General features: G+C 44.3%; 1 protein-coding gene across 1 annotated transcript; it reads left to right on the top strand.

Moving 5' to 3' along the window:
• Positions 1–18477: 18477 nt before the first annotated feature.
• Positions 18478–22038, top strand: LOC135114420 (uncharacterized). Its single transcript, XM_064030323.1, has 3 exons — positions 18478–21530; positions 21712–21817; positions 21970–22038. Exons 1-3 carry the CDS (start codon positions 18478–18480, stop codon positions 22036–22038), a joined length of 3228 nt encoding a protein of 1075 aa, XP_063886393.1.
• Positions 22039–23126: the final 1088 nt, after the last annotated feature.

Genomic DNA, 23126 nt, shown 5'->3' with positions numbered 1-23126 from the left:
AAGCAATAGGACGGTAGTTTGAGAGATTAGAACGGTCACCCTTTTTAGGAACAGGTTGAATGTAGGCAAACTTCCAGCAAGAAGGAAAGGTAGATGTTGACAGACAGAGCTGAAAGAGTTTGACTAGGCAAGGTGCAAGCATGGAGGCACAGTTTCGGAGAACAATAGGAGGGACCCCATCAGGTCCATAAGCCTTCCGAGGGTTTAGGCCAGCAAGGGCATGGAAAACATCATTGCGAAGAATTTTAATACGTGGCATGAAGTAGTCAGAGGGTGGAGGAGAAGGAGGAACAAGCCCAGAATCGTCCAAGGTAGAATTTTTAGCAAAGGTTTGAGCAAAGAGTTCAGCTTTAGAAATAGATGTGATAGCAGTGGTACCATCTGGTTGAAATAAAGAAGGGAAAGAAGAAGCAAAGTTATTGGAGATATTTTTGGCTAGATGCCAGAAATCACGAGGGGAGTTAGATCTTGAAAAGGTTTTGACATTTTCTGTTAATGAAGGAGTTTTTGGCTAGTTGGAGAACAGACTTGGCATGGTTCCAGGCAGAAATATAAAGCGCATGAGATTCTGGTGATGGAAGGCTTAAGTACCTTTTGTGGGCCACCTCTCTATTATGTATAGCACGAGAACAAGCTGTGTTAAACCAAGGTTTAGAAGGTTTAGGACGAGAAAAAGAGTGAGGAATGTATGCCTCCATGCCAGACACTATCACCTCTGTTATGCGCTCAGCACACAAAGACGGGTCTCTGACACGGAAGCAGTAGTCATTCCAAGGAAAATCAGCAAAATACCTCCTCAGGTTCCCTTAACTAGCAGAGGCAAAACGCCAGAGGCACCTTCGCTTAGGGGGATCCTGAGGAGGGATTGGAGTGATAGGACAAGATAAAGATATGAGATTGTGATCGGAGGAGCCCAATGGAGAAGAAAGGGTGACAGCATAAGCAGAAGGATTAGAGGTCAGGAAAAGATCAAGAATGTTGGGCGTATCTCCAAGACAGTCAGGAATACGAGTAGGGTGTTGCACCAATTGCTGTAGGTCATGGAGGATAGCAAAGTTGTAGGCTAGTTCACCAGGATGGTCAGTGAAGGGAGGGGAAAGCCAAAGCTGGTGGTGAACATTGAAGTCTCCAAGAATGGAGATCTCTGCAAAAGGGAAGAGGGTCAGAATGTGCTCCACTTTGGAAGTTAAGTAGTCAAAGAATTTATTATAGTCGGAGGAGTTAGGTGAGAGGTATACAGCACAGATGAATTTAGTATGAGAGTGACTCTGTAGTCGTAGCCAGATGGTGGAAAACTCGGAAGATTCAAGAGCGTGGGCACGAGAGCAGGTTAAGTCATTGCGCACATAAACGCAGCATCCAGCTTTGGATCGAAAATGAGGATAGAGAAAGTAGGAGGGAACAGAAAAGGGGCTACTGTCAGTTGCCTCAGACACCTGAGTTTCAGTGAGGAAAAGAAGATGAGGTTTAGAAGAGGAGAGGTGGTGTTCTACAGATTGAAAATTAGATTTTAGACCGTGAATGTTGCAGAAGTTAATGAAGAAAAAGTTGAGGGTGGTGTCAAGACACTTAGGGTCATCAACAGAAAGGCAGTCCGACCTGGGGACATTTATGGTCCCCTCCCCAGATGGGGACTCTGAGGCTGGTGTAGGAGTCGCCATGATGATTTTAAAATTTTTGAGTGAAGGGTGTGTGTGTTATTAGGTGCTTGTAGTTTTGTGTGGAGGAAGAGTTGTCTTTAGAGGGCAGGCTGTGACTGCTCCCTTGTGTTGTGAGACACAAAGTTCAGTAAGGTCACAGCTGGGTTTAATGATAAGTTCACAGCACCCCCTGAACAGTGCTTTAGACCTCACTGGGAGTAATTATCGTTTCGGCAGGTGTCTACTGCCTCCTCCTAGACAGTAGCTAATGTATAGCTACATTAGCTGCTGCCTGCTAGCCCCTCCCAGCCAGTGTGGCAGTATCCTCACTTGCCTAGCATAGTAACATTGCAACAGAAATGCATACTTACTGGCAATTTATACCAGCAGGCCACAAGCCCAGGTAGCCCAGGACTCCAATTCTCTACGAGTGGTGCTCCACTGACCCACAGGAAAGCAGTCACTATTCCGCACTGTATTACAAGTTTTATAAATTGTAGACAGGCCAAATGAGTTAAAATGTTATCCAAAGTGCAGGAGTAGAGAAACAGAGACCTTACAAAAGTGTAAACGTCTACTAAATCACACAAGCCACTGTTTGCTGTTATATATCCACAAGTTAAATGCAATAACATGAGAAATGAAGTGATTTATTTTTCTTTATTTAAAATCTATTTAATTAATTTTTTTAAACAATAAGGTTTATTTAGTATATGTTTTATAAACATGGATTATATCATAAACATGGATTTGACAACAATAGTTGACAACAACCCTCCTCTGTGAAGATGATCACTTCTATTTGAGGATGAAGATGGAAAAAGATGATAGAAAGAAACAAATGCTGATGGAAACCAGAGTTGATGGAAAAAGTTAACGAAAAATGTGTTAATGTGATGGCACCTTTAGCAACACCCTGGCTAACTTCCAGCCCAGTGCTGCCACTCCTTGGGTTTTCCTACTAGATCTTTGGTTTTTTGCTCCAAGTTTGGAATTTTTTTTTTTTTTTTTACTAAAATTCAAGAAATCTTGCAGCCAGCAAGGGTCCCCACTTTTTACATGAGTGCCCTGAGCAATCTTGGCTTTCAAAATTCAGAGTGGCAGCAACGTTACTGCCTTGCCACTTCTGACTTCAGTGTTTAGTACACCTTGCATGAGGTCTGTCATTCCCTTTCTCCCACTTGGTATTGAGATTTTGCTGCCTGGTTGATTATACATATGTTTTTATCACTGTCTTGCTGGTTTGGCTGTCTGGTTGTTGATATTGCTGTCTCTTTCTTTGTTACTCCCACTTCTGGGAGTTTTTGCTTTTGGATATGAGTTTTAAATTTATTAAAGATATAGCATGTGATGAAGACACAACTTATAGTTTTAAGCAGCCACTGCACAAGACATATAGCAAATTGCATTTTTTGTAACAGAATAATGACTTGGATCAGAAGTGGTAGAGACAATATCTTTGTATGGTGGTGCTCGGATCACAATAGTCACAAACTTCCTGTGTGCTCTGGATCCTTCTGTCACGCTTGTCATACTTGTCTCTTGCAACACATCTAGAATTTTTTTTTTTTTGAGCCATAACATACAAAATAAAATATCTGAAGAACTTACTGGTTTGGGAAATAAAGCTGTGATTCAGTATTACCAGTATTTCAGAGATGTTTGCTCTCATCACCTGAAACAAAATCCCATTATAATTGGAGGCCCAAATACAATTGTTTAACTTGATGAATCTCTAATTGCAAAGAGATAACAACAAGAGTCATCTTATTCCTGAAAGATGGGGTTTTGGAGGAGTCTACCCCACTAACTTAACACACACACACACACACACACACACACACACACACACACACACACACACACACACACGATGCCCATCTAGCATGTAAAAGTGATCATATCTCTTGCCAGAGAGAGAGAGAGAGAGAGAGAGAGAGAGAGAGAGAGAGAGAGAGAGAGAGAGAGAGAGAGAGAGAGAGAGAGAGAGAGAGAGAGAACACACACACACACACACACACACACACACACACACACACACACACACACACACACACACACACAGACTAAGCATGTCATCTAGGAACATAAAAGTGATCATATATCTTGTCTGGAGAGAGAGAGAGAGAGAGAGAGAGAGAGAGAGAGAGAGAGAGAGAGAGAGAGAGAGAGAGAGAGAGAGAGAGAGAGAGAGAGTGTGTGTGTTTTCGCCTGACGTGGTAACTGCATGAAAAATGCACAATTAGCAACTTAGACCTGCCGGATGTGGCCCTGTCAGCCGGGGACACCACATGGACACTAGTGCCAAAAAACAATCTCCTTTTCTTGAAAAAGCATCATATTTTGAGCGGAAAAGAATCGATTTTCCGAAAAAAAAGACCCGGGCGTAATCTACATTATTATTGAGCACTCTTATCCGTCGTTGTCAATCTCCTTTTCCTCAGTGTCCTCCTTCATTCTTGATCGTAGCCTGCTCTCTACTACCCTTAGGCAGTCGTCGTACAGAAACAAAATATTGTTGTAGCTGAGAACCTTGGCAGCAGCCCTAGGCCCCACATAGGCTGTCTTGACCCACCATTCACACCAGACACCACTATTCCAGCTAGACATATACTCCTCACACATTTAAAAGGTATCGTAAGTTATTTCTAACTTACCGTGGATAATCTACGAGGATTAACTTCGGAAAAACAGCAAAATGACACACGTTCTTCTCATCTATCACAACAGTCCTCCCTTGATCTTGATCTTGATGGTACAGGTGGCACAGGATCACTCCTGAGCCAGGCCTTTGGATCGGCAACTCCTGTAGAAAGGGGGAAAAAAAAAAAGAGAAACGAACAGCATCCTCTATCCTAATTGTTCATACACCTGGCACGCCACATTCTCTCCAGAAACTCTTTCACCGCCTCAATCATCCTTTCATTGGCCTCTCTACCCAGTCCCAGCAACAACACCATCCATTCCTTTCCTGTCTTCTCCACTCTTTCATTCCTATCATGCCCTAACTCAGTCAGTATCACTTGCATCATCTCATTCCTGTCTCTGGCATACTGCACACACTCCAGCACCACATGTTCCACCGTCTCATCCTCTCCCATGTCACACATCTGGCACACTTTGCTGCGGGACTCAGACCACCTGTAACTCCTTGCATTCACATCCATACACTGTGCCCTCGCTCGGAAGAGAAGATCACCGCCCAGGCTTCCATCATACCACCTTTCATACCTCGGGGCCTCTTTCTCCTTGTACCATTCCAGGGTCTTCTTTCTTTCCATCTCATTCTTCCATTCATTCAGTCCCACACATTTCACTTCTTTGTCTATCTCATTCTTCCATTTTCTCACATCCCATTCGGCTCCCACTCTTCCTCCTCTTGTTACCACCCATTCACGCTCATTTTGATTCCTCACAGCCATTCTTATCGCCCACACAACTTGCAATCCATTCCTGTCTGTCATTCTCATGCATCTCTTCCTCCATTTGCTTCCACTTTCATTCCACAGGTACACCTTCCTTGCTATTCTTGCATCATCCATTCTCTCAAGCCTAATCTTGTACCTAAGTGTGGCTTTTGTCAGTCTTTCTCTGAAGGTGCTCCATCCCATGTCACCTCTCAAGGCTTCAACTGCTGTGCACCTCGGTGCACTCAGTGCCATCCTTGCTACTTTGTTCTGGCCCACTTCTAACTTATCAATTTCACTTTCATTCCATGCAATCACATCCATACCATACATTATACATGGCACAGCCACACTCTTCCACACTTCTCTCAACACATCATACTTACTTGCTCTCATCCTTGCCGCGCTTCCCAATCGACCTACCCACTGGTTTAGCATACTTATCTTTTCATTCTTTGCCTTTGCACACCCACTAGGACTCATCCACATCCCTAAGTACTTGTATTCTTGCACCTGTCTCAACTCATTCTCTCCAAGTCTCCATACCACATTACTTTCATCCTCTGATCTATTCACAATCATTACTTTGCTTTTCTCACTGCTAAACCTTACTCCAAAGTCTTTACCATAGCCATCCACTACATCCAACAAACTTTGAAGCTCATCTGCCGATTCACTCATAACAACTACATCATCTGCATAAAGGAGCACACATACTTTATCATTCCCCACACTTACCCCTACATTCATTCTTCTCATCCTGGCTGCTAGCTCCTCTGTATACAGGCTAAAAAGGGTTGGTGACAATATACAGCCCTGCCTAACTCCTCTCTCACTCTTCACCCAGTCTGTTTCTATGTCTCCTAGCCTGTATCTAGCTCTTGTGTCCACATACATACTTTGCACTACGTTAACTATCTTTGCACTCAATCCAATCTTTTCTAAGACTCTACCTAACATTTCTCTGTTCACTCTATCGTAAGCTTTCTCTATATCCAAAAAACCTAGGTACAATTTACCCCCATCCTTCTTTTTCTTCTCAATCATTTCATTCACCACAAACATATTGTCCTCAGCTCTCCTGTCCCTACGAAAACCATTCTGTTCTTCACCCAGCACTCCAGCTCTCTCAATCCATTTACACAGTCTCTCATTCAACACTGCACTGAAAACTTTACCTACTGTATTCACTAATGCAATTGGCCTGTAGTTCTTCAGCTCATTCTTACTCTTAAATCCTCCCTTATGTAACAGACACACTCGGCTCTCATTCCACTTTCTTGGCACTCTCTCTTCATCCCACACTCGGTTGAATAACTCAGTCATTCTGTCTATCACTACCTCCCCACCATTCTTGTAGAACTCATAGGGTATATCATCTGGACCTGCTGCCTTGCCATTCTTCTGCCTTCTCACACACCTCTCCACTTCATCCCTACTGATTCTTTCATCCAGTTCATCTGCATTCTTCCTTTCCAGTGTTACACATTCTTCTCTCACACTAAACATCTCACCTACCCCACCTACTTCTTCCCAGAACCCTTTGATTGCCTCCCTGATTCCATCCTTCTCTGTTATAACTACACCCTCCACTTTTAGACTCTCCACACCAACACTGCCTGACATATTCTCACCTCTCATGAACTTGTACCATTCACGGCCACCTTCCATACCTTTCTCCCTTAAAGATTGAATCACGCTCCTTTCACTCTTCACTTTAGCATTCATTATCATTCGTCTCGTCAACCGCTGCTGCTTCACATACGCTGCCCATGCATGCAGATACTCATTCTCTGCCTCATCGCTTTCATGCCTCTTTTTCCTCAGCCATCTACACTGTCTACTCATTCTCTTTCGCTCCTTCCTAGCCGCTCTGATTTCATCATTCCACCATGGTTTACATACATTCTTTCTTCTACCTACTCTCACAAACCCTATCTGGTTCTCAGCAGCACCCCTCACGTCCTCAACCAGTTTCTCATTCAGATGCTCCACGTCATGCACACTTTCGTCGTCCCAGCTTCTCTCACTCAGATCAACCTGAAAGTTCTCCCACCCTACATCTCTCAGTCTCCACTTCTTTCTCTTACTTGCCACTTTCACTTCATTCCCACCCTGCATCAAGCACTCCACAACCAGCATGTTGTGATCGGACACAATATCAACGAAACCATCCTCATCTATCCACATGTGCGACACAATTTCACGCATTCTTCCATTCACCAACATGTAGTCAATTGCCGATTCCTGTTCTCTTGCACTCCAAGTCACACGCCCCTCTGCCAAAGTAACGTTCAGATTTTCCAGCTCCAGTTCATCAACAAACTCTCCAAGCATTTCACCATTCCTGTTCACCTGTTCCCCCAGTATTCCCACATGTGCATTCATGTCACCCATAACTAGCACTCTCTCCTCTCCATGCTCTCTCACAACTTTCTTAAGTATGTCATACTTCCTCCTATTTTCCCTCTCTGCTCTTTCACCCATGACAGTCATGTACGCTACCACCAGTACCACCTTCTCTGGTCTGCCACGACCATCCATGCATTCCACTCTTACTGCAAGCACATCCTCACTACTTGTACACTCCCCCACATCAATCTCCTCTACTTTCAGTCCTCTTTCTTTCTTGTAGAGTAGGGCTACGCCTCCTCCCAGTGTTTCCTGTGCCTTACGCCCCTTTCCAATCATAACATACTCGCATCCCTCCATTCGTACATCATCTCTCAGGTGAGTCTCAGTGAGCCCGACTAAGTCGAACCTCCACTCCCTGAGCTCCTTGCATACATCCTCAAACTTGCCCACACCCCATCCTCTCACATTCATACAGCCAATCTTCACACATTTACTTGCCTGGTTAGTCTCTTTTCTTTCATGTTTGCTGACATCAAAGAGTCCTCCTCGTCATGCGTCGTCCACACAACACACCTGCCTCGCCCTCATCCACTCAGCCAGTCGACGTCCTAGCCTCTCATTCCCGTTGTGGTTGAGGTGGACCCCGTCTCTCCCGAAGAATTTGTCCTGGTCAAGGATCCCATCCATGTCCAGGAAGCTCACGTTGCCCTTCTTCTCTGCCATCCATTCCATCTTGATCTTCATGAGTTCCATGCATATCTTGCGGTTCGTTTCTCTTCTAACCTTCTCTTCTAACCTTCTCTTCCCGCCATGTATTAACTGATCTTGATCTTGATCTTGATGGTACAGGTGGCACAGGATCACTCCTGAGCCAGGCCTTTGGATCGGCAACTCCTGTAGAAAGGGAAAAAAAAGAGAAACGAACAGCATCCTCTATCCTAATTGTTCATACACCTGGCACGCCACATTCTCTCCAGAAACTCTTTCACCGCCTCAATCATCCTTTCATTCGCCTCTCTACACAGTCCCAGCAACAACACCATCCACTCTTTTCCCGTCTTCTCCACTCTTTCATTCCTATCATGCCCTAACTCAGTCAGTATCATTTGCATCATCTCATTCCTGTCTCTGGCATACTTCACACACTCCAGCACCACGTGTTCCACCGTCTCATCCTCTCCCATGTCACACATCTGGCACACTTTGCTGTGGGACTCAGACCACCTGTAACTCCTTGCATTCACATCCATACACTGTGCCCTCGCTCGGAAGAGAAGATCACCGCCCAGGCTTCCATCATACCACCTTTCATACCTCGGGGCCTCTTTCTCCTTGTACCATTCCAGGGTCTTCTTTCTTTCCATCTCATTCTTCCATTCATTCAGTCCCACACATTTCACTTCTTTGTCTATCTCATTCTTCCATTTTCTCACATCCCATTCGGCTCCCACTCTGCCTCCTCTTGTTACCACCCATTCAAGCTCATTTTGATTCCTACCAGCCATTCTTATTCTTGTACCATTCCAGGGTCTTCTTTCTTTCCATCTCATTCTTCCATTCATTCAGTCCCACACATTTCACTTCTTTGTCTATCTCATTCTTCCATTTTCTCACATCCCATTCGGCTCCCATTCTGCCTCCTCTTGTTACCACCCATTCAAGCTCATTTTGATTCCTACCAGCCATTCTTATCGCCCACACAACTTGCAATCCATTCCTGTCTGTCATTCTCATGCATCTCTTCCTCCATTTGCTTCCACTTTCATTCCACAGGTACACCTTCCTTGCTATTCTTGCATCATCCATTCTCTCAAGCCTAATCTTGTACCGAAGTGTGGCTGTTTATGCATGATCTTGATACTGATCTTGATGCTACATGTGGCTCGGGATTATTACTGAGTCAGGCCTCTGTGTCAGCAACTACTGTAGGGGGAAAAAAAAAAAAAGAGAAAAACGGCAAACAGAAAACAGACACCACCTTTCACACCACTAATTCCAACATCTAGCACGCCACATTTTCTCCAGGAACTTCTTCACAGCTTCAGTCATCCTTTCAGTCGTCTCTCCTCACAGTGCCAGCAGTAGCATCATCCATTCCCTTCCTGTCTTCACTCTGACATTCCTCAATTTCCTCAGCATCACTTGCATCATCTCATTCCTGTCTCTGGCATACTTCATACACTCCAGCATCACAGATTTTGCTGATTTTCCTTGGAATGACTACTGTTTCCGTGTCAGAGACCCGTCTTTGTGTGCTGAACGCATAAAAGAGGTGGTAGTGTCTGGCATGGAGGCGTACATTCCTCACTTTTTCTCGACCTAAACCTTAAAAACCTTAGTTTAACACAGCTTGTTCTCGTGCTATACATGATAGAGAGGTGGCCCGCAAAAGGTACTTGAACCTCCATCACCAGAATCTCATGGGCTTTATATTTCTGTCCGGAACCGTGCCAAGTCTGTTCTCCGACTAGCCAAAAACTCCTTCATTAACAGAAAGCGTCAAAATCTTCCAAGATCTAACTCTTTCGTGACTTCTGGCATCTAGCCAAAAAACATCTCCAATAACTTTGCTTCTTCTTCTTTCCCTCCTCTATTTCAACCATATGGTACCACTGCTATCACATCTATTTCTAAAGCTGAACTCTTTGCTCAAACCCTTCACTTTTCCACGTCTTTTCATAGACTTCAGGAACTAAACTTCATGGAACTTCAGGAACTAAGCATTTCACACAGGGAAGCCACAGAACGCCTGATTTCTGATCTTTCTAAAATTTCTGAATGTGGCAGAGCAAACTTGGTATTGTTCATGCCTCAAAAACTCAATTCCTCCATCTATCAATTTGACACAATGCTAAAGTGCATGGAAAGCAACCTTTACGGAAAAAAAAATAAAAATAAATAAATAAATAAATAAATAAATAAAAATAAAAATATTACCAAAAACATATATTTTGAGTGTTTTTCAATTTCTTAAGTATCAAAAACGCTAAAAAAAAATGAAAACTTGCTATATTGGAAAAGAAAAAAGAAAGAAAACTTTATCAAAATAGTGTCTTTTGAGTGTTTTTGAGCTTCTTTTGTATAAATACGCTAAAACAGAATATTATTCCTAAAAAAAAACTTGCATTTGCAGTGATTACAACAATGTTACGGACCAAACCGTCAATATGCATGCAAAGTACCATATAAGAAGAATCAGAGCAACAATGTTAAATACATGTAATATGAATTTTTTTTTTGGGGGGGGCTTGTGAAGTACCAAAACCCTTAAGTGTAATGAAAGGACCTATTATAGGGAAAAAAAAAAAAAAATACGAAAAATGTGTTATTAACTGCCGGAAGGCGGCGAAGGTTATTTCAGAGCCACGCGATGACACGAATCGTTTATTGAATCCGGTCAAAACCTGAAAAACATACATTAATGATCATAGACAATATTCTATATGAATAATTTGTGTAATACAGGTATGATTCTGCACGTTACTTATAAAATAGTGTATTCTTACACAGACATTTGTTAAACTTAAGTGTTTTGGGTTTTGGGGTGATCGTTAAGTAACGCGCACGCCCTTTCTGACAGGTACTCTATGTAGGTCTATCTTCTTCTGTCTCTCCAGTAACACACGTCCTCCCTGCACGAGTGTCCTCAGCAAAGTGTCCCTATCGTCCTTAGTTACTGCTTGGCTTCCTACCCTGTCCATCGTTATCCATTAGCGATGGCAATAAGGCCGGCCTCATCTTAGCCTCATGTCATAACAAGCATCCTTCATCTCCTTACATCAACATTACCTCAACAATGACCGTACAAGAAATTCGCTGACTTAGGCCTCGTCTTGATCCTTGCCCTGACCTCTAGGTTCTTTCCTTTCTCATTAACAAACTCTCTTGCACAACAACAACTTCTTTCACCCGCTCGGCGGTAACAGTGTATTTTGAGTGTTTTTTTTTTTTTTTTTCAGATTTTACGTACATAAACACTTATAGCGTGCTGTTCTATTTCTCCACATAGAGTGCTTTTCACTTATTTTAGCGTTTTTGTACCTAAAAAGCGGAAAAACTCATAATACATGTCTGTTAATATCGTTTTGTTTCTTTATATTGGGTACTTTGCATGCATTTTAGCGTTTTGATACCTAACAAGTAAAAACACTGAAAATACACATAAAAAAAAAAATATTCTGTTTCTCCATAAAGGGTGTTTTGCATGTGTTTTAGCGTTGTGGTATTTAAAAAGCTCAAAAACACTCATAAGACACTCAAAAGGTACGTAAGAAGCTGAAAACACTCAAGATATACGTTTTTGGTAATGTTTTCTTTTCTCATTAAATATGCTTTACATGCACTTTAGCGTTTTGGTACCTAACAATCTAAAAAAAAAAAAAAAAACACTAATTTTACACTTTTTTTTTTTTTTTTTTTTTAGCAAAGCTGTTCTGTTTCTTTTTATAGAGTACATTGTATGCAATTTGGTATTTTGGTCCGTAACATGGTGTTATCACTCATAATACACTTTTTGGTAATGTTGTTTTATTTATCCATATAGAGTGCTACTCATGTGTTTTAGTTTTTGGTACCTAAGAACCTGAAAAAAAAACACTAATAATACACATTTGTGTTAATATTTTTTCGTTTCCCCATATTCGGTAATTTGCATGTATTTGAGCGTTTTGACACTTAAATTCTCTAAATGCACGTTTTTAGTAATGTTCTTAGGTTTCTCCTTAAAGAGGGTAGTTCATGCGTTTTAGCGTTTTGTTGCTAATATGCTCGTAAACATCAAATTTTCATGTTTCTGATAAAGACGTGTTGTTACCCCATATAAGTTGCTTTGCATACATTTCGGGGTTTTGATACATAATAATCTCAAAACAATGAAAACAAACGTTTTTGGCAAAGTTGGTCTGTTTCTCCAGAAAAGGTGTTTTGTATACATTTTAGCATTTTTGTACATTGAAAAAGTTCAAAAACACTCATGGAGGGTTCTAGGAAATCGATCTGAAAAAAAAAAATATATATATACATATATATATATATATATATATATATATATATATATATATATATATATATATATATATATATATATATATATATATATATATATATATATATATATATATATATATATATATATATATATATATATATATATATATATATATATATATATATATATATATATATATATATATATATATATATATATATATATATATATATATATATATATATATATATGAGTGGAGGAGGTAGGAGACACCTGCCGAAACGATAATGAGAAGCTGACAGATATTTCCATAACTAGGGAGATAGTGGAACAGGAGATAGATAGGCTAAAAAAGTTCAAGTCACCAGGACCTGATGAAATATATCCCAGAGTACTTAAGGAATGTAAAGAGATTATTAGTGACCCGTTAGTTTCTGTCTTTAGGAAATCACTGGAGTCGGGTGAGGTACCAGTAATGTGGAGGCAGGCTAATGTAGTACCCATCTTTAAGAAAGGAGATAAAACTTTAGCGTCTAATTATAGACCGGTCAGCTTAACTTCAGTTGTAGGTATAATGTTAGGGTCAATAATAGCGAGGAACATTAGGGAACATTTAGACAAACATAACTTGATAAATCAGTCACAGCATGGCTTCACGAAGGGGAAGTCTTGCCTGACAAACTTGTTAAGTTTTTACAGTAAGGTGTACGAGGCAGTAGATAATAGTGATAGTTATGATATCTTATATCTGGACTTTAGTAAAGCATTTGACAAGGTACCCCATCAAAGGCTCCTGAGAAAGGTTAGGGCACACGGGATAGATGGGAAGGTGTTAGACTGGATAGGGTCATGGCTTGGTAACAGGCGACAGAGAGTGGTAATAAACGGCTCGAAATCCGAGTGGGGTCATGTAATTAGTGGGGTGCCACAGGGATCAGTATTAGGGCCATTGTTATTTCTAATGTATATCAATGACTTGGATAGTGGAATTAGTAGTGATGTTAGTAAATTTGCGGATGACACAAAGATAGGTAGATTAATTAGATCAGAATCGGATGCCATCGCCTTGCAGGCAGACTTAGATAGAATGAATGAATGGACGGATAGATGGCAAATGCAATTTAATATCAATAAATGCAAAGTGCTTAGCGTAGGTAGAGGAAACCCACACAATAGGTACACATTAGACAACCAAACTCTGGTAGGTACAGGGTACGAGAAAGATTTAGGAGTTATAGTTAGCTCTGAACTCCGTCTAGGGAAACAATGCATAGAAGCCAGAAACAAGGCAAATAGGGTACTAGGATTAATTTTTAGAGTGTTAAAAGTAGAAGGCCGGAAGTAATATTAAAGATATACTTGGCGATGGTCAGACCTCATCTAGACTACGCGGTGCAGTTCTGGTCCCCACATTACAGGAAATATATAGGTCTATTAGAATCAGTACAGAGGAGAATGACTAAAAGGATACAGGGGATGAGGAGTATTCCTTACGAGGCGAGGATGAAGCTGTTAAATTTACATTCTTTAGAGAGACGTAGGTTAAGAGGGGACCTGATAGAAGTCTTTAAGTGGTATAAGGGTTATAGCAAGGGAGATGTAAGCAAAATTCTTAGGATCAGCAACCAGGGTAGAACAAGAAATAACGGGTTCAAGCTTGAAAAATTTAGGTTTAGGAAGGAGATAGGAAAAAATTGGTTCTCAAATAGAGTGGTAGATGAGTGGAACGGACTCAGTAATCATGTAGTTAGTGCTAGGACACTAGAGAGCTTTAAGAGAAGATTAGACAAGTTTATGGATGGGGATAGCAGATGGAAATAGGTAGGTGTGTTTCATACAGGGACTGCCACGTGTAAGCCTGGTCGCTTCTTGCAGCTTCCCTTATTTCTTATGTTCTTATGTAATTACTCCCAGTGAGGTCTAAAGCACTGTTCAAGGGGTGCTGTGAACTTATCATTAAACCCAGCTGTGACCTCATTGGACGTTTCCCTTTGTGTCTCACAACACAAGGGGGCAGTCACAGCCTGCCCTCTAAAGACAACTCTCTTCCTCCACACAAAACTACAAGCACCTAATAACACACACCATTCACTCAAAAATTTTAAAATCATCATGGCGACTCCTACACCAGCCTCGGAGTCCCCATCTGGGGAGGGGACCATAAATGTCCCCAGGTCGGACTGCCTTTCTGTCAACGACCCTAAGTGTCTTTACACCTCCTTAACTTTTTCTTCATTAACTTCTGCAACATTCGCGGGCTAAAATCTAATTTTCAATCTGTATAACACCACCTCTTTTCTTCTAAACCTCATCTTCTTTTCCTCAATGAAACACAGGTGTCTGAGGCAACTGACAGTAGCCCCTTTTCTGTTCCCTCCTACTTTCTCTATCCTCATTTTCGATCCAAAGCTGGATGCTGCGTTTATGTGCGCATTGACTTAACCTGCTCTCGTGCCCACGCTCTTGAATCTTCCGAGTTTTCCACCATCTGGCTACGACTACAGTCACTCTCAAACTAAATTTATCTGTGCTGTATACTTTTCACCTAACTCCTCTGACTATAAGAAATTCTTTGTCTATTTAACTTCCAAAGTGGAGCACATTCTGACCCTCTTCCCTTTTGCAGAGATCTCCATTCTTGGAGACTTCAATGTTCACCACCAGCTTTGGCTTTTCTCTCCCTTCACTGACCATCCTGGTGAACTAGCCTACAACTCTGCTATCCTCCATGACCTAGAGCAATTGGTGCAACACCCTACTCGTATTCCTGACCGTCTTGGAGATACACCCAACATTCTTGACCTTTTCCTGACCTCTAATCCTTCTGCTTATGCTGTCATCCTTCGGCTCCTCCGATCACAATCTCATATCTGTATCTTGTCCTATCGCTCTAATCCCTCCTCAGGATCCCCCTAAGCGAAGGTGCCTCTGGCGTTTTGCCTCTGCTAGTTGGGGGGACCTGAGGAGGTATTTTGCTGATTTTCCTTGGAATGATTACTGCTTCCGTGTCAGAGACCCATCTCTGTGTGCTGAGCGCATAACAGAGGTGATAGTGTTTGGCATGGAGGCGTATATTCCTCACTCTTTTTCTCGTCCTAAACCTTCTAAACCTTGGTTTAACACAGCTTGTTCTCGTGCTATACATGATAGAGAGGTGGCCCACAAAAGGTACTTAAGCCTTCCATCACCAGAATCTCATGCGCTTTATATTTCTGCCCGGAACCATGCCAAGTCTGTTCTCCAACTAGCCAAAAACCCCTTCATTAACAGAAAGTGTCAAAACCTTTCAAGATCTAACTCCCCTCGTGACTTCTGGCATCTAGCCAATAATATCTCCAATAACTTTGCTTCTTCTTCTTTCCCTTCTTTATTTCAGCCAGATGGCACCACTGCTATCACATCTATTTCTAAAGCTGAACTCTTTGCTCAAACCTTTGCTAAAAATTCTACCTTGGACGATTCTGGGCTTGTTCCTCCCTCTCCTCCAGCCTCTGACTACTTCTTGCGACCTATTAAAATTCTTCGCAATGATGTTTTCCATGCCCTCGCTGGCCTAAACCCTCGGAAGGCCTATGGACCTGATGGGGTCCCTCCTATTGTTCTCCGAAACTGTGCCTCCGTGCTTGCACCTTGCCTAGTCAAACTCTTTCAGCTCTGTCTGTCAACATGTAACTTTGCTTTTTGCTGGAAGTTTGCCTACATTCAACCTGTTCCTAAAAAGGGTGACCGTTCTAATCCCTCAAACTATCGTCCTGTTGCTTTAATTTCCTGCCTATCTAAAGTTTTTTAATCTATCCTCAACAGGAAGATTCTTAAACATTTATCACTTCACAACCTTCTATCTGATTTTGGTGAAACTTCTGCTGTTGCCTTGGACATATCAAAAGCTTTTGATAGAGTCTGGCACAAAGCTTTGATTTCCAAAATACCCTCCTACGGCTTCTATCCTTCTCTCTATAACTTCATCTCAAGTTTCCTTTCTGACCGTTCTATTGCTGCTGTTGTAGACAGTCACTGTTCTTCTCCTAAAGTTATTAACAGTGGTGTTCCTCAGGGTTCTGTCCTGTCACCCACTCTCCTTATTATTCATTAATGATCTTCTAAACCAAACTTCTTGTCCTATCCACTCCTACGCTGATGATACCACCCTGCACTTTTCCACGTCTTTTCATAGACGTCCAACCCTTCAGGAGGTAAACATTTCACGCAGGGAAGCCACAGAACGCTTGACTTCTGATCTTTCTAAAACTTCTGATTGGGGCAGAGCAAACTTGGTATTGTTCAATGCCTCAAGAACTCAATTCCTCCATCTATCAACTCGACACAACCTTCCAGACAACTGTCCACTCTTCTTCAATGGCGCTCAACTGTCCCCTTCTTCTACACTGAACATCCTCGGTCTGTCCTTTACTTCTAATCTGAACAGGAAACTTCACATCTTATCTCTAGCTAAAACAGCTTTGTGAGAGCACAAGGACTGGGCATTGGCCTCACTTCCGAAGGAATAGGTATTTCTTTCTGTGTGCGGCCCACGCGCCACTGAGTGTAGCCATAGCTAGCCAGGCCTTTGTTGTAATTACTGTGTAAATATAAGTCAAATATTTACGACTGTGCTTTCTTTTGAGTGTCCTACCCTAGTCTACCTGGAGACTCAACCAGGAGTCGCATGTGATCGGCAGGTGGTAACGTGTAAAGGAACACCGATCCATGACAATTGGCGCCCGAACAGGGACCTCATACTAAGCGCAGTCACGGTAGAGTAATTCCTTGGTACCGAGTACCTTGCTGATATCTTTTGCTACAGACAATGGCGTCCGAGGGTCACAGTGAATCTTTCGATCCCTTTGCGAGATTTAGGCCTGAAATCGCGGCGCTGAACATAACAGCAGCGACGAAGGTTAGTGAGTATATACAGAAGCGGCTAGCTGAGGAGAGAGAGGACCGCTTACGTGCCGAGGAACGTGAGAGAGAGGACCGCCAGCGGGAGGAGGAAAGGCAGGAACGTGTGAGGCAGGAAAGGATTCGTGCCGAAGAACGGGAACACGAGAAGGCGATGGCTGAAATGGAGCTTCGCCGTGTGGAGGCAGAAGAGACTCGATCTCGAAGTTCTGAGGGAAGCACTCTTCGTGCCTTACATAGGGTGAAACTAAATGCTTACCGTGAAGGGGAAGACATTAATGCTTTAATTTCCCGTTTCGAGAGGCTGGCCAAGTTGTATCAGATGGAGTCTGAAGAGAAGGCCATCGAATTTTACAGCCTGTTTACAGGCAAAGCCTTGTCCATCGTACATGGGCTAGGGCCTGAAGATAACTCGTACGAGCACATGAAATGCGCTCTTTTGAAGGCGTTTGGCAGAACGGCGGAGGCAGCCAAGCAGGCATTTCGCAGTGCCGCTATCAGTGATAACGAAACCGCCGTTCAGGCTCACGCCAGAATTTCCCGTCTCTTTGACGAGCGAGTGCAAAAGGAAGGGATTTACCTCACGTATGAAGCGCTACGGGAGTTAGTCATACGCGATAGGTTTGAGGAAATGTGCCCGCCTGAGTTTGTGGCCACCACTAAGGCCACGGGAAACGTACAGGCAAATAAAATGGCGGAAAACCTGGACCTCCATTTTTCCGCACATGGACGTAAAAATGTTCCCCGAGTTCGTTCTGCGGGGAGCGGCAACAAGGCGCAACCCAACGATCCGGAGCCAGTAAGGAAGGAGCAGGCACCGCCTCCCTTCCGGCAGAATAAGCCACAAGGACACCCCAGGGAGGGTAGTAAGTTTCAACCACCACGTGGGTGGAATACCGGCTCATGGCGTCCCACACCACCTATGAGAGCTGCCTCACACACAGGCAAATATGCTGCCGCGCTACTCGATACGCCGGACGATATTGTACCAGCGGCAGACACTACCCCAATTACAGCTGTCCAGAACCACCCTTTGCCGGCCGTAGATAGCGCTCAGGTGACCCCTGAAGCAAATAAGGCCCCACAGCCCCACCCATTTTGACTAGCGGCCACCTCTTCAGTACCAGGAGGTTGACCGCGGGGATTGATTGTGAAAAACGGTAGAGTAGGGGGCAGGTTGGTAAGGGTAATGAGGGACAATGGTTCTACCGGCTGTGTAGTGAAAGAAGCCCTGGTTACCCCTGCTCAGTTCACAGGAGAACACGTGAGAGTCGTCATGATTAACGGCTCTATGGCTACTTGCCCGATAGCTGTAGTCGACGTGGAGACGCCATTCCTCACTGGCAGAATCCAGGCCGCTGTGATGAAACAGCCTATCTATGAATTGATAATCGGTAACGTTGAAGGGGTGAGGGACGTTCGGAACACGGACGCCGCGACCCAAACCGAAGATCAAGTAGGTGCCGCCCTGACGCGAGCCCAGGCACGAGACACACGGCCCGTGGTCCCTCTCAAGCTCACATCACCTGACGAGCTGCTCAATAGCGCTAACGTCACTGCCGCACAAAAGACCGATCCCTCCCTTGCAAACATTCGGAAGCAAGCCGCTGAGGGGGTATCGAGGGTAAATAAATACGGAACGACTCGCTTCTGCCAACACAGAGGAAAGTTGTATAGAGAAGTCGTCTCCGACCTCGGTGAGACTCGGTCGCAATTCGTGGTGCCTGCACAGTACCGCCACGCGGTGATGGAGATGGGGCACTGCGCGGCCTTGGGTGGTCACATGGGGCGACAGAAAACACAAGACCGCATTAGTCACACATTTTTCTGGCCTGGCGTGATGGCCGATATCGCGAGATTCGTGAGATCCTGTGACGTGTGTCAAAAAACTGTAGACAAGGGCCGTGTGAAACCTGCGCCGCTAAGACCCATGCCCCTTATATCCGAACCATTTGAGAGGGTAGCCGTAGATATTGTTGGGCAGATCACGCCACGCGCGACTGACGGATCAAAATATCTACTCACGTGTGTGGACTTCAGCACCCGTTGGCCTGAAGCAGTACCTCTGAAAAATATAGAGGCCACAACGGTGGCTGAAGCGCTGGTAGGGATATTCTGCCGTGTGAGCATTCCCAACGGCACACTGAAAAAAATGCTCAAGCGGCTGGCCGCCGAGCAACCCAAGGAATGGCCGAGATTTGTTGCTCCTCTCCTGTTCGCATACAGGGAAGCACCGCAGAGTACTCTGAAGTTCTCGCCTTTCGAGCTACTCTATGGAAGAGCAGTGCGCGGTCCACTCCAAGTGCTGAGAGAGCTATGGGACGAGGACGTGCCAAGTCCGGAGGTACGTACGACATACGAGTATGTTATAAACCTGGCTGGCAGACTTAGGGAAACCTGTCGTATGGCCAAGGAAGAACTCCTGAAGGCCCAGGAGGTACAAAAGGCCCATTATGATCGCAATGCGCGACTACGCACCCAGCAGCCTGGCCAGGAGTGCTTAGTACTCCTACCCACTGCTCATAATAAGTTGCTGGCGCAGTGGAAGGGGCCTTATGAGGTCCTAGAGCGCGTCTCCGACTTAAATTATATAGTATTGATTGATGGGAAACGGAAACGTCTTCACATTAACATGCTTAAGGAGTATCATGCGCCTACCATCTCTGGTAGCGCTGGCGCTCAGGAACCAGCATATGCTGAGGATAGGGCCACCTGTTTGAAAGCCGTGCGTGATATTTTTTCCCTTTCAACAGCTGCGAAGGAGGAAGGTGAGATCAAATGTAGTGCAGCTGTGATTCACGATGCAGAGGACGTAGGAGACGGTCCTCTCACTGTACAAAAGCGTCAGACGGAAACCGTAGATGACGTCACATTATCTGAAAGGCTAACACCTGAGGAAGTATCGATAATAAAGGATCTTCTAGGTGAATACGCGGAGGTCTTTTCTGACAAGCCTCGCGTGGCCCGGGTGTCGCCACACAAGATCACCCTAACGAACCGAAAGCCAGTGAAGGTGAAACCCTATCAGGTCCCTCTGCAGCTTAGGGACGCTGTGGCTGAGGAAATACAAGAAATGGAGGACTTAGGCATTATCGAGAGATTCGATTCTCCGTACTGTAGTCCTATGGTCGTCGTACGCAAGAAAGGCAGTAGTGTTAGGATCTGCGGTGACTTCCGAAGGATTAACGCAGTAACACAAATAGACGCAGAGCCCATGTTCGACCAACAGGAGATATTTAGCCGGCTGTCACACTCGAGGGTGTTTAGCAAACTGGACCTCACGAAAGGATTCTTTCAGATCCCGCTTGACCCCGAGTCAAGGAAAATAACGGCTTTTGCCACCCCCAGCGGCCTCTATCAATATCGGGTCCTTCCTTTCGGCCTTGCCAATTCTCCCGCGGTCTTCAACCGCCGAATAAGACAGGTACTAGGTAATCTGAATGGGGTCGAGGTTTTCGTAGATGACGTACTGATTCATTCTACGGATTTGGAGGACCACATAAGACTTTTACGTATGGTCCTTGATAAACTCAGAGACGCCAACATGACGGTTAAGCCGAGCAAGTGTGAGTTGGCCAAGGCAGATGTCGAATTCCTAGGCCACAAGGTGAGTCAAGGACAGTGCCTCTGCTTGGAGGACAAGGTTCAGAAAATAAAGGAAGCTCCTGTTCCCCACACCAAAAGACAGGTCCGATCGTTTCTAGGGTTAGCAGGGTATTACCGCAGGTTTGTCCCCAACTTTGCAGCGGTGGCGCTGCCGCTCTATGAGCTTGTTAAGAAAAGAGCACCAAATAAGGTTGAGTGGGGTCCCCACGAGGACAGATCATTCAAGGCACTGAAGTCCTTGCTGTGCAAGGACCCTATCCTCCAGTTGCCTGACCCTACAAAGCCCTTTGTACTTAGGACCGATGCATCCTGTGAAGGTTTGGGTGCTGTGTTACTGCAGGAGAAGGACGGCGACATCTTCCCCGTGGCCTATCACACCAGGAAGCTCAAACCGGCAGAGAAGAACTACAGCACGGTAGAACGTGAACTACTCGCCGTAGTAGATGGAATAAAGAAATTCTACTTCTACTTATACGGGGATGAGTTTGTATTGCAGACAGACCACATGCCCCTGGAGTCACTGCGTACCTCTAAGAATGCAAACTCCCGAATAATGAGATGGGCTCTGTATTTGCAACAATTTCAGATGCGAGTTCAGTACATCCGTGGCCGAGACAATGTCGGGGCCGACGTGCTGTCTCGCCTTTTAGAAGGGACTAGCGCATCGGCTGAGACGAGCGAGTAGTACCTCTTCACCTCAGTAAAGAGATGATCTTGCCATGCATCTGGTTAGGTAACTAAGTTGTATTATATTCTAGATCGGTCTGAAGGAGTGTGCCTATGTTTACATGTCATGCATAATGCCTACCCATTCCAGCACCAGGTGTCCCTACCTTGTGGGGATACCTGCACATAATCACCCCAGTTTCGCCCCTAGCAGCAGCATCCTTAGGGAGGACGCCTTGGGTGCCTGGAGAGGAAGAGTGTGGACCAGGTTATGTGGTGGCCCAGCGAGACGAGTAACCACCCACACTACTACACCCCAACTACAGGATGAGTTGTCACTTGTGTTCTGTGTTTGAATATGGTATGTATATGGTACTATGAAGACACTAAACTTTCTCTTTGTTGGCAGAGGGTCTCTGAGGCCAATCCTGACCTGAAGGCCGTTCAGAACACGCTCGTGTCTCCCAGAGAGGGGTGACACCACGCTGCGTCTTCCCCAAGATGAATCCGAAGACACCGCTCCGTGTTCGTGTAACGTCTGCGTGTCTCTTACACATATATTACGTACGCTCGAACACCTACACTCCGTTATGTTATACACAGACATACATAACAATGGGAGGGCGGTTTAAGTCTGACGATATTTCGTCTTGCAAAAGGAACGGGAAGGTTCAGCTGGTTCAGGAGTTTTCCCCCTAAGCGAGATTCTTAACGTAAATACGGGGTTTTACCCTCATGAGCCACCTGAGCTTCCACCCGAAGACCCCTTTTAGTCTACACACACAACCGTTAGTAGCTAGTAAGGCTTAGAATTTTTTTTTTCCGAAAAAAAAATCCTCGTTTGTATGGGGTAATGTGAGAGCACAAGGACCGGGCATTGGCCTCACTTCCGAAGGAATAGGTATTTCTTTCTGTGTGCGGCCCACGCGCCACTAAGTGTAGCCATAGCTAGCCAGGCCTTTGTTGTAATTACTGTGTAAATATAAGTCAGATATTTACGACTGTGCTTTCTTTTGAGTGTCCAACCCTAGTCTACCTGGAGACTCAACCAGGAGTCGCATGTGATCGGCAGGTGGCAACGTGTAAAGGAACACCGATCCATGACAAGCTTCTATGAAGTTAGGTGTTCTGAGACGTCTACGCCAGTTTTTCTCACCCTCCCCCAGCTGCTAACTCTGTACAAGGGCCTTATCCATCCATATAGAGAGTATGCTTCACATGTCTGGGGGGGTTCCACTCATACTGCTCTTCTAGACAGGGTGGAATCAAAAGCTTTTCGTCTCATCAACTTCTCTCCTCTAATTTCAGCCTCTCTCTCACCGCCGCAATGTTGCATCTCTAGCTGTCTTCTACCGCTATTTTCATGTTCTTGCTATTCATGCTATTCATTTCATGCTCTTCTGATCTTGCTAACTGCATGCCTCCCCTCCTCCCGCGGCCTCGCTGCACAAGAATTTCTTCTTTCTCTCACTCCTATTCTGTCCACCTCTTTAATGCAAGAGTTAACCAGTATTCTCAATCATTCATCCCTTTCTCTGGTAAACTCTGGAACTCCCTGCCAGCTTC

The sequence above is a fragment of the Scylla paramamosain genome, chromosome 27, assembly GCF_035594125.1.
Source record: "Scylla paramamosain isolate STU-SP2022 chromosome 27, ASM3559412v1, whole genome shotgun sequence".
Taxonomy (NCBI): domain Eukaryota; kingdom Metazoa; phylum Arthropoda; class Malacostraca; order Decapoda; family Portunidae; genus Scylla; species Scylla paramamosain.
The sequence above is the reverse complement of the archived record's forward strand: the minus strand, read 5'-3'. Positions and strand labels throughout refer to the sequence as shown.